Source organism: Pinus tabuliformis, chromosome 6 (genome assembly GCF_031772625.1).
Source record: "Pinus tabuliformis cultivar Carrire ecotype Pingquan chromosome 6, CPIR1, whole genome shotgun sequence".
Lineage (NCBI taxonomy): Eukaryota > Viridiplantae > Streptophyta > Pinopsida > Pinales > Pinaceae > Pinus > Pinus tabuliformis.
In genome coordinates this window covers 588,862,477-588,873,895 of record NC_142292.1, presented here as the reverse complement: position 1 = coordinate 588,873,895, position 11,419 = coordinate 588,862,477, and the positions used below count along the sequence as shown (strand labels likewise).

At 39.9% G+C, this 11,419-nt stretch overlaps 1 protein-coding gene and 2 pseudogenes across 1 annotated transcript; all 3 read left to right on the top strand.

The window, feature by feature from the left end:
* LOC149259934 (pentatricopeptide repeat-containing protein At1g11290, chloroplastic-like) lies at positions 1-3,595 on the top strand. The gene is made up of 5 exons (XM_089455812.1): positions 1-184; positions 338-1,898; positions 2,627-2,700; positions 3,097-3,168; positions 3,444-3,595. Exons 1-5 carry the CDS (start codon positions 1-3, stop codon positions 3,593-3,595), a joined length of 2,043 nt encoding a protein of 680 aa, XP_089311938.1.
* An 18-nt stretch (positions 3,596-3,613) lies between these two features.
* LOC149259933 (pentatricopeptide repeat-containing protein At2g13600 pseudogene) lies at positions 3,614-5,005 on the top strand (annotated as a pseudogene).
* A 2,986-nt stretch (positions 5,006-7,991) lies between these two features.
* Positions 7,992-8,570, top strand: LOC149259932 (pentatricopeptide repeat-containing protein At2g33680 pseudogene; annotated as a pseudogene).
* The last annotated feature ends 2,849 nt before the right edge of the window (positions 8,571-11,419 follow it).

The following is an 11,419-nucleotide window of genomic DNA, read 5'->3' as shown; positions in this document are numbered from 1 at the left end:
ATGCCTGAACGAAATGTAGTTTCATGGAATACAATGATAGCAGGATATGCTCAGATTGGACGCATGGAGGATGCACGCCAATTATTTGAGAAAATGCCCAAACGAGATGTTGTGTCATGGACTTCGGTTATTACCGGATATGCCAAGAATGGATGCTTTCAAGAGTCATTGGATCTCTTTTCCTGTATGCATGAGGGGTGTGTTTACCGGAACTAATTTACATTCACCGGTGTTTTGAGTGCATGTGCCAGCCTTGAAGTCTTGCTACCAGGCAAGCAGGTCCATGCTGACAGTATTAAAATGGGTTTTCAATTTGATATTTCTGTGGGTAATGCAGCAATTAACATGTATGCCAAATGTGGAAGCATAGATAATGCACGGCAACTGTTTGATACAATGCCTGAACGAGATGTAGTTTCGTGGACTTCAGTGATCGCAGGATATGCTCGGAATGAGCATGGTAAAGATGCATTGGAATTCTTTGCTCGAATGCTTAGTACTGGTACAATGCCTAACCAGTCCAACCTAACTTGTGTCCTGGGCATATGCACGAGCCTAGCAGCCCTTGAAGATGGCAAGCAAATCCATGCTCACACTGTCAAAACTGGTTTTGTGTCAAATGTAAACGTGGGCAATGTCCTTGTTAGTATGTATGCGAAATGTGGGGAAATTGATGATGCGCGCCTGTTCTTTGAGAGGATGTGTGAAAGCAATGTGCTGTCATGGAATCCTATGATTGTGGGATATGCAGAGAATGGAAGAACAGATGAGGCACGACAACTCTTTGATGAAATGCCTGAAAGATATGTGGAATCTTGGAATGTGATGATTGTGGGATATGCTCGGAATAAAAAAACATTTGATGCCCGGGTACTATTTGAGAAAATGCCCGAGGAAAATGTCATATCATGGACTGTTGTCCTTACAGGATATGTTCAAAATGGACAAGATGAGGAAGCCCTGCAGCTTTTTTCTCGAATGGGACAATCTTGTGTGAAACCTAATAACTCCACCTGGGCAGTTGTTTTAAGTTCATGTGCTGGCCTAGCAACCCTGGAACAGGGCAAACAGCTTCATGCTCAAATAATCAAAGTGGGATTCGAGTCAGATGTTTTTGTGAGAAGTGCCATAGTTGATATGTATGCTAAATGTGGGAACCTAGATTATGCACGGCTATCATTTGATAAAATTTACAAACCTGACACGGTCTTATGGACCACAATTATATCAGCATATGCTCAGTATGGACATGGCAGGGAGGCATTACTACTCTTTGAAGAAATGCAACAAGCAGGCTTGACTCCAAATCACGTTACATTTCTTGGTGTTCTGGCTGCATGTAGTCATACAGGCCTAGTGGACAAAGGCTGGCACTATTTCTTATCCATGAGTCAGCATCATGGTATTAGACCAAGAGTGGAGCACTATGTCTGCATGGTAGATATTCTTGGTCGTTCAGGGCACTTGGATGAAGCAGAGGACCTTATCAACTCCATCCCTTATGAGCCTGATGCTATTCTGTGGAAGGCCTTGCTTGGTGCTTGCAGAGTCCATGGAAACCTTGATATAGGCAGACGTGCAGCAGAACACCTTTTTGATTTGGAACCTCAAAATGCAGCTGCCTATGTCTCGCTGTCAAATATTTATGCTGCTGCAGGCAAGTGGGATGATGTTGCAAAGGTGAGAAGAATGATGAAAGATAGGGAGATAAAGAAGAATCCTGGATGTAGTTGGATTGAAATCAAGAATGTGGCGCACAAATTTATTGTAGGAGATAGATCACACCCACAGCCAGAAAGAATTTATGCAATGCTGGATCACTTGTCTAAGCGGATGAAGGAGGCAGGATATATGCCTGACACAAAATCTGTACTGCTTGATGTGGAGGAGCAGCGCAAGTAACAGAGTTTCGTTGTCACCATAGTGAGAAGCTGGACGTTGCCTTAGGGCTTGACAATACAGTTCCATGGTTGCTTACTTGTATAGTCACAAACCTTTGAATTTGTTGTGATTGCCACAACAAATTCATCGGGCGTGAAATTGTTGCTCTCGATGCATACTGATTCCATTATCTCAATTGTGGAATTTGATTTTCGGGGGATTATGATTTATCTATGATAATACTTTAAACTCCCCTCATTCATTAATTCTTCATTTATGATGTAATATTGGAGAAATGACAACAGGTTCAAAACTGCAAAATATTATCTGATATATAAACAGTGCCATCAACAACACAAACCTGTTTATTTTTAAATCAAGGTACAGGATTTATGTGAGAACACTTCTCAAATGGCATGTCACCTTTAGGACAACTTTTCATGCCATTCTTAGTATAAACATATTAGAAGACCTTGATTTCTATCACATTAACAGGAAACAATGAAACAGCTGAATATCTTTGATGCCTAGGTATGTCTGCTACTTTTGACAGAAGCTCTTGTATTATTGGGTTCTTCTCTCATAGATTTTTGGATCTCTGTTAAACACCATTGTTTTTCTGCTCATGCATCTTAAGCCTATCTAATAATTTCTATTAACAGAAGAAAGCTTGTGGCTAAACATTTTTGAAAGTGATGAACTTGAACTTTTAAGTTTTTCTGATTTGAGTTTTGGCACATACCAGGAGAAAGTCACAGAACGCAGAATCATATTTTCCGATCTTGTGTCGAGTACTCTATGAACGGAGCTTTCCCAAAGGTAAGAGACAGACATTTTAAAGCAAGTAGGCTGACAAAACAAATATAATGTCCAACTGAATAGATATAAATGGAATTTGAATTTATGCATCACATTAGGGTAAAGTAAACTAAATTTAAAAATGGTACACTTACAAATTTTTTTTTTTGATGTTACAGGGAAGACAAACCTCGCTAGGATGCATCCATCAATAAGCAGCTATATTGTAGGTTGATAAGAGTTCAAAACTTCAAACTTTCAAAACAAGCTAAATTCAAACTTTTGATCAATCTTTCTGTAGGAACACGGTTTAGGATGCATCCATCAATAAGCAGCTATATTGTAGGTTGATAAGAGTTCAAAACTTCAAACTTTCAAAACAAGCTAAATTCAAACTTTTGATCAATCTTTCTGTAGGAACACGGTTGACGAACATTGTTAAGATTCACAATCCCTCATTGCTGATTGCTTTTTCTTATCCTTCTGCAGGTTATTGCTTTTTCTTATCCCTCATTGCTTATTGAATTTATGGTCCATCGTTTGTATAATCCAGAGGAAACAAATGTGAATAGGATAGGGATGCTTTCAAGAGTCATTGGATCTCTTTTCCTGTATGCATGAGGGGTGTGTTTACTGGAACTAATTTACATTCACCGGTGTTTTGAGTGCATGTGCCAGCCTTGAAGTCTTGCTACCAGGCAAGCAGGTCCATGCTGACAGTATTAAAATGGGTTTTCAATTTGATATTTCTGTGGGTAATGCAGCAATTAACATGTATGCCAAATGTGGAAGCATAGATAATGCACGGCAACTGTTTGATACAATGCCTGAACGAGATGTAGTTTCGTGGACTTCAGTGATCGCAGGATATGCCCGGAATGAGCATGGCAAAGATGCATTGGAATTCTTTGCCTGAATGCTTAGTACTGGTACAATGCCTAACCAGTCCAACCTAACTTGTGTCCTGGGCATATGCACGAGCCTAGCAACCCTTGAAGATGGCAAGCAAATCCATGCTCACACTGTCAAAACTGGTTTTGTGTCAAATGTAAACGTGGGCAATGTCCTTGTTAGTATGTATGCGAAATGTGGGGAAATTGATGATGCGCGCCTGTTCTTTGAGGGTATGTGTGAAAGTAATGTGCTGTCATGGAATTCTATGATTGTGGGATATGCAGAGAATGGAAGAACAGATGAGGCACGGCAGCTCTTTGATGAAATGCCTGAAAGATATGTGGAATCTTGGAATGTGATGATTGTGGGATATGCTCGGAATAAAAAAACATTTGATGCCCAGGTACTATTTGAGAAAATGCCCGAGGCAAATGTCATATCATGGACTGTTGTCCTTACAGGATATGTTCAGAATGGACAAGATGAGGAAGCCCTGCAGCTTTTTTCTCGAATGGGACAATCTTGTGTGAAACCTAATAACTCCACCTGGGCAGTTGTTTCAAGTTCATGTGCTGGCCTAGCAACCCTGGAACAGGGCAAACAGGTTCATGCTCAAATAATCAAAGTGGGATTCGAGTCAGATGTTTTTGTGAGAAGTGCCATAGTTGATATGTATGCTAAATGTGGGAACCTAGATTATGCATGGCTATCATTTGATAAAATTTACAAACCTGACACGGTCTTATGGACCACAATTATATCAGCATATGCTCAGAATGGACATGGCAGGGAGGCATTACTACTCTTTGAAGAAATGCAACAAGCAGGCTTGACTCCAAATCACGTTACATTTCTTGGTGTTCTGGCTGCATGTAATACAGGCCTAGTGGACAAAGGCTGGCACTATTTCTTATCCATGAGTCAGCATCATGGTATTAGACCAAGAGTGGAGCACTATGTCTGCATGGTAGATATTCTTGGTCGTTCAGGGCACTTGGATGAAGCAGAGGACCTTATCAACTCCGTCCCTTATGAGCCTGATGCTATTCTGTGGAAGGCCTTGCTTGGTGCTTGCAGAGTCCATGGAAACCTTGATATAGGCAGACGTGCAGCGGAACACCTTTTTGATTTGGAACCTCAAAATGCAGCTGCCTATGTCTTGCTGTCAAATATTTATGCTGCTGAAGGCAAGTGGGATGATGTTGCAAAGGTGAGAAGAATGATGAAAGATAGGGAGATAAAGAAGAATCATGGATGTAGTTGGATTGAAATCAAGAATGTGGCGCACAAATTTATTGTAGGAGATAGATCACACCCACAGTCAGAAAGAATTTATGCAATGCTGGATCACTTGTCTAAGCGGATGAAGGAGGCAGGATATATGCCTGACACAAAATCTGTACTGCTTGATGTGGAGGAGCAGCGCAAGTAACAGAGTTTCGTTGTCACCACAGTGAGAAGCTGGACGTTGCCTTAGGGCTTGATAATACAGTTCCATGGTTGCTTACTTGTATAGTCACAAACCTTTGAATTTGTTGTGATTGCCACAACAAATTCATCGGGGGTGAAATTGTTGCTCTCGATGCATACTGATTCCATTATCTCAATTGTGGAATTTGATTTTCGGGGGATTATGATTTATCTATGATAATAATTTAAACTCCCCTCATTCATTAATTCTTCATTTATGATGTAATATTGGAGAAATGACAACAGGTTCAAAACTGCAAAATATTATCTGATATATAAACGGTGCCATCAACAACACAGACCTGTTTATTTTTAAATCAAGGTACAGGATTTATGTGAGAACACTTCTCAAATGGCATGTCACCTTTAGGACAACTTTTCATGCCATTCTTAGTATAAACATATTAGAAGAGCTTGATTTCTATCACATTAACAGGAAACAATGAAACAGCTGAATATCTTTGATGCCTAGGTATGTCTGCTACTTCTGACAGAAGCTCTTGTATTATTGGGTTCTTCTCTCATAGATTTTTGGATCTCTGTTAAACACCATTGTTTTTCTGCTCATGCATCTTAAGCCTATCTAATAATTTCTATTAACAGAAGAAAGCTTGTGGCTAAACATTTTTGAAAGTGATGAACTTGAACTTTTAAGTTTTTCTGATTTGAGTTTTGGCACATACCAGGAGAAAGTCACAGAACGCAGCATCATATTTTCTGATCTTGTGTCGAGTACTCTATGAACGGAGCTTTCCCAAAGGTAAGAGACAGACATTTTTTCAAACCTTTCCCATGTTTTCAAGCAATCTCTATATGAATCTACAGACATTCCAGATACATATTTATTAAGGATGTCTATAATTTATGAACCTAACAAAACAGAAAGCCAAAAATGACTTGCCTTGGAACAGTTTGTTTGAACTCCGATCATAAATCCAGAATGGCTCAATTAGTAACACGAATAAAAAATTAAATAAATTAATATGGTCTGTTTTGACTCTGAGCATAAATCCAAATAAAAAATTAAGTAAATACATTAAAGAAATTTAATGGGGTCTGTTTTGACTCTAGCATAATCCAGTGTTGTTCAATTAATGATACAAATAAAAATATCAAAGAAATTTAATGTGATTAAACTAAATTTAAAAATGGTATACTTACAATTTTTTTTTTTGATGTTACAGGGAAGATTAATTCTTCATTTATGATGTAATATTGGAGAAATGACAACAGGTTCAAAACTGCAAAATATTATTTGATATATAAACGGTGCCATCAACAACACAGACCTGTTTATTTTTAAATCAAGGTACAGGATTTATGTGAGAACACTTCTCAAATGGCATGTCACCTTTAGGACAACTTTTCATGCCATTCTTAGTATAAACATATTAGAAGAGCTTGATTTCTATCACATTAACAGGAAACAATGAAACAGCTGAATATCTTTGATGCCTAGGTATGTCTGCTACTTTCACAGAACGCAGCATCATATTTTCTGATCTTGTGTCGAATACTCTATGAACGGAGCTTTCCCAAAGGTAAGAGACAGACATTTTTTCAAACCTTTCCCATGTTTTCAAGCAATCTCGTGATTAAACTAAATTTAAAAATGGTACACTTACAATTTTTTTTTTTGATGTTACAGGGAAGATTAATTCTTCATTTATGATGTAATATTGGAGAAATGACAACAGGTTCAAAACTGCAAAATATTATCTGATATATAAACGGTGCCATCAACAACACAGACCTGTTTATTTTTAAATCAAGGTACAGGATTTATGTGAGAACACTTCTCAAATGGCATGTCACCTTTAGGACAACTTTTCATGCCATTCTTAGTATAAACATATTAGAAGAGCTTGATTTCTATCACATTAACAGGAAACAATGAAACAGCTGAATATCTTTGATGCCTAGGTATGTCTGCTACTTCTGACAGAAGCTCTTGTATTATTGGGTTCTTCTCTCATAGATTTTTGGATCTCTGTTAAACACCATTGTTTTTCTGCTCATGCATCTTAAGCCTATCTAATAATTTCTATTAACAGAAGAAAGCTTGTGGCTAAACATTTTTGAAAGTGATGAACTTGAACTTTTAAGTTTTTCTGATTTGAGTTTTGGCACATACCAAGAGAAAGTCACAGAACGCAGCATCATACCAGGAGAAAGTCACAGAACGCAGCATCATATTTTCTGATCTTGTGTCGAGTACTCTATGAACGGAGCTTTCCCAAAGGTAAGAGACAGACATTTTAAAGCAAGTAGGCTGACAAAACAAATATAATGTCCAACTGAATAGATATAAATGGAATTTGAATTTATGCATCACATTAGGGTAAAGTAAACTAAATTTAAAAATGGTACACTTACAAATTTTTTTTTTTATGTTACAGGGAAGACAAACCTCGCTAGGATGCATCCATCAATAAGCAGCTATATTGTAGGTTGATAAGAGTTCAAAACTTCAAACTTTCAAAACAAGCTAAATTCAAACTTTTGATCAATCTTTCTGTAGGAACACGGTTTAGGATGCATCCATCAATAAGCAGCTATATTGTAGGTTGATAAGAGTTCAAAACTTCAAACTTTCAAAACAAGCTAAATTCAAACTTTTGATCAATCTTTCTGTAGGAACACGGTTGACGAACATTGTTAAGATTCACAATCCCTCATTGCTGATTGCTTTTTCTTATCCTTCTGCAGGTTATTGCTTTTTCTTATCCCTCGTTGCTTATTGGAATTTATGGTCCATCGTTTGTATAATCCAGAGGAAACAAATGTGAATAGGATAGGGATGCTTTCAAGAGTCATTGGATCTCTTTTCCTGTATGCATGAGGGGTGTGTTTATCGGAACTAATTTACATTCACCGGTGTTTTGAGTGCATGTGCCAGCCTTGAAGTCTTGCTACCAGGCAAGCAGGTCCATGCTGACAGTATTAAAATGGGTTTTCAATTTGATATTTCTGTGGGTAATGCAGCAATTAACATGTATGCCAAATGTGGAAGCATAGATAATGCACGGCAACTGTTTGATACAATGCCTGAACGAGATGTAGTTTCGTGGACTTCAGTGATCGCAGGATATGCCCGGAATGAGCATGGCAAAGATGCATTGGAATTCTTTGCCCGAATGCTTAGTACTGGTACAATGCCTAACCAGTCCAACCTAACTTGTGTCCTGGGCATATGCACGAGCCTAGCAACCCTTGAAGATGGCAAGCAAATCCATGCTCACACTGTCAAAACTGGTTTTGTGTCAAATGTAAACGTGGGCAATGTCCTTGTTAGTATGTATGCGAAATGTGGGGAAATTGATGATGCGCGCCTGTTCTTTGAGAGGATGTGTGAAAGTAATGTGCTGTCATGGAATTCTATGATTGTGGGATATGCAGAGAATGGAAGAACAGATGAGGCACGGCAGCGGACAGTTATTGCAGGATCGAACGAACAGTCGCTGTTAGTGCAGGATCGAACGAACAGTCAATTCAAATCAACGGATAAGAATTACCTAATCGTCTAACACTAAAATCCAATGGCACATGTTTTGACACGAAAGCAATTTGGGGAGTTAATCTCAGAGGGAAACGCCTTACGGCGTAATTAAACTTGAATTTTATTAATGTATTAATTATTATAATAATTCTAAGTAATTTAGTTATTTATTTTTTAAATTTAATTTAATTTTTATTTTTATTTACGGTATATTTTTTAAGTAGATAAATGTAAATATTAAAATAAATTAAGATTTTTATTTTTATTTTTTTTTAACTGTAACGGATATCATTTATTTAGAAATCTGAGTGAACCAAGGCTTATTCAACCTATTTACATTGCTTTCCTTTCCTATTTCCCGCCTTAGGGGATTCTGCATGCCTGAGAAATGCCTGGACCTCTCAGAGCTCTGCTCATTTCCGACATACTGACAAGATTTGTCGTGGTTTTAGCTGGAAGTCGGTGAAGATTCTGGGACATTGGGTTGCTGACTGTTGTAGACGATTAATTTCAGTCTCTGGCCGATGCTATCCGTTGTGGAGCCCTGCAGCCGAGCACAGTGGCGCTGGCAGAGAACTATCCGATTTGCAAGGTCCTCCATCCTGTCCCTTTCGGAGTGCAGAATCGTCCTCATAGCGGGTGTCGTAAGAGTCCATCTGAATATCGAGGAGAGGTGTTAATGCCGCCTTCAGAGTCGAAAGACTAAACTCCTCTGTACAGATCTTAAGCGTTTGCAGGCCTCCCTTTTTGTCTAGCTGCGCCTTCCCTGTGTGTTGAGTTTGAAATGGAAAAAATTCCCCAGAATTATCTGAGCTCATTTTGCTGTGGCCTGTTACAGATGATGTGCCGAAAATATCAGACATATTCCTCTCGAGCATGTTCAGAGTGTTATGCTCCATTCTTCCTGCTTCTTGTTCTGATCTGCCCTTGAGCTAAGGTATGCAATTTGAGATAGCGTTGTTGCCATTGCAGTTGAGAGTTCCCGGAGCTAATAGGCATCCTTTGTTTGCCATTTCATCTGCCTCCTTATTCAAACTTCTGAGGATATGGAATATTTTGAAGGAGGTGAAATCTTGCAGGATTAGCTTTAATCTATTCAGGGACTTGTTGAGGATTGCATTGTTGAACTGGTCATCTGAATTGATCTTCCTAATGAGGATTTCAGAGTCTCCAAATACTTGGCATTCTTTGATGCCTTCGTCCCGAACTATTTGGCAGGCTTTTGTGAGGGCAAGAAGCTCTGCCTGATTGTTTGTGGAGATGCCGAGCCCCCAGCAGAAATGGACCTTCCTGAGATTGTCTGCGAAGTAAATGACTCCTCCAGCTCCCGCAACCCCCAGATTTCCTTTGGAGGCACCGTCAAAGAAGATTGAAGTTGTGTTTTGGATCTTCCACCAATTTTGAAAGGCCGCTTCAGATTCTCTGATTTTCCAAGGAGGAGAGGGGAGGGGAGGGGGAAGGGAACGGATTTTGCTAGAGGGATAGGGGCTGAGGAGGTTCAGCCAAGCCTTTTCAGAGGGGAGAAGGGAGGAATCAGAGATTTGAGAATGCTGGAGGACAGATTCAATAAGAAGGCCTTTGGCAATTGAGGCGGTTTTAGCAGGAGAGCGAGAGGAATTATTGAAAATTAAGTCATTCCGGGCAAGCCAAATTTCCCAGCAAACAAATTTGGGAATGGAAAGCCATATGTGAAACCACAAGGATTTCATTGGGATGGGATGAGGGTAGGATTGGAGCCATTCAGAAAAAAGGTCTGCAATGGAGCTGTGCTGGGGCGGGGAGACGGGCAGTCCAAGAAGAGTTAGTGTCCATACTTCTTTGGCAAAAACGCAGTCAATAAACAGGTGGGAAGCTGTTTCTCCTGAGTTTTTGCACATTGCACATCGGTGAGGCCCAACAAAGTTTCGCTTTGACAAGTTGTCCCCTGTGAGCTGTTTATTCTGCATAAGGATCCAAAAGAAGAAATTAACTTTGGGAAGTCCCTTGGCATTCCATACCTGTTTCCAGAATGATGGCGTTCTCATGTTGTCTTTTTTGGTCTGCAGGGCAGAGTAACCCAAAGATGGTGTGTAGAACCCAGTTTCTCCCCACCCCCATCTGTCTGCGATGTTGCGGTGTACCGGCGCTGCATTTAAGAGCAGAGATTTGAGAATTTCGGTTTGATGTTGGAGCTGCTCTGGCACAGGAGGGATCGCCCATTCGACCCAATTTCCTCTGCTGTCCCACTCAGAGATATCGTTCAGCTTTCTTATTCCTGCATCGTGGAGCCAGTTTCTGATGTCCCAGATTTCTGCGTGGGAGCTGAGTGGAGGGCTGTTCATGATGCGATCTTTCCAGAGAAAGGTCTTCTCCCCGCCCGGGATGCGGTATAGATGTTTACTAAAGCTGCTTATGCTTTTCCTACAGAGATTCCAGGTATTTGTGCCTGCTATTGTGTTATTTGCTGACAGGTGCCTGAGGGAGATCCCCTGCGCATATTTGGCGATGAATGTTTCGCTGATCTGGTGTGTAGGGTCTGAATATATTTTCCACAGGAGCTTACTTCCAAGTGACAGGTTCGAAAGAGAAGGATCTCTGATCTGAAGCCCGCCTTCCAGAATTGGCCGCTTGACTAAATCCCAGTTTTCCAAATGGATTTTATTTTGATTGCCTCTGCCTCCTTTCCAGAGAAAGTCTCTTAGAAGACAAGAGATCTGCTCCATGATGTGTTTCGGGGCCAGAAGAAAGGAGGCTTGATAAATGGGAAGAGCAGATAAGACGGATTTAAGAAGGATAATTTTCCCTCCCTTGGTTAGCCAATAGCCTCCCCAGGAGGTGATCTTGTCTTTAATTTTGCTAATGACACCCTGCCACAGAGATCTGTTATTGACTCCAGAT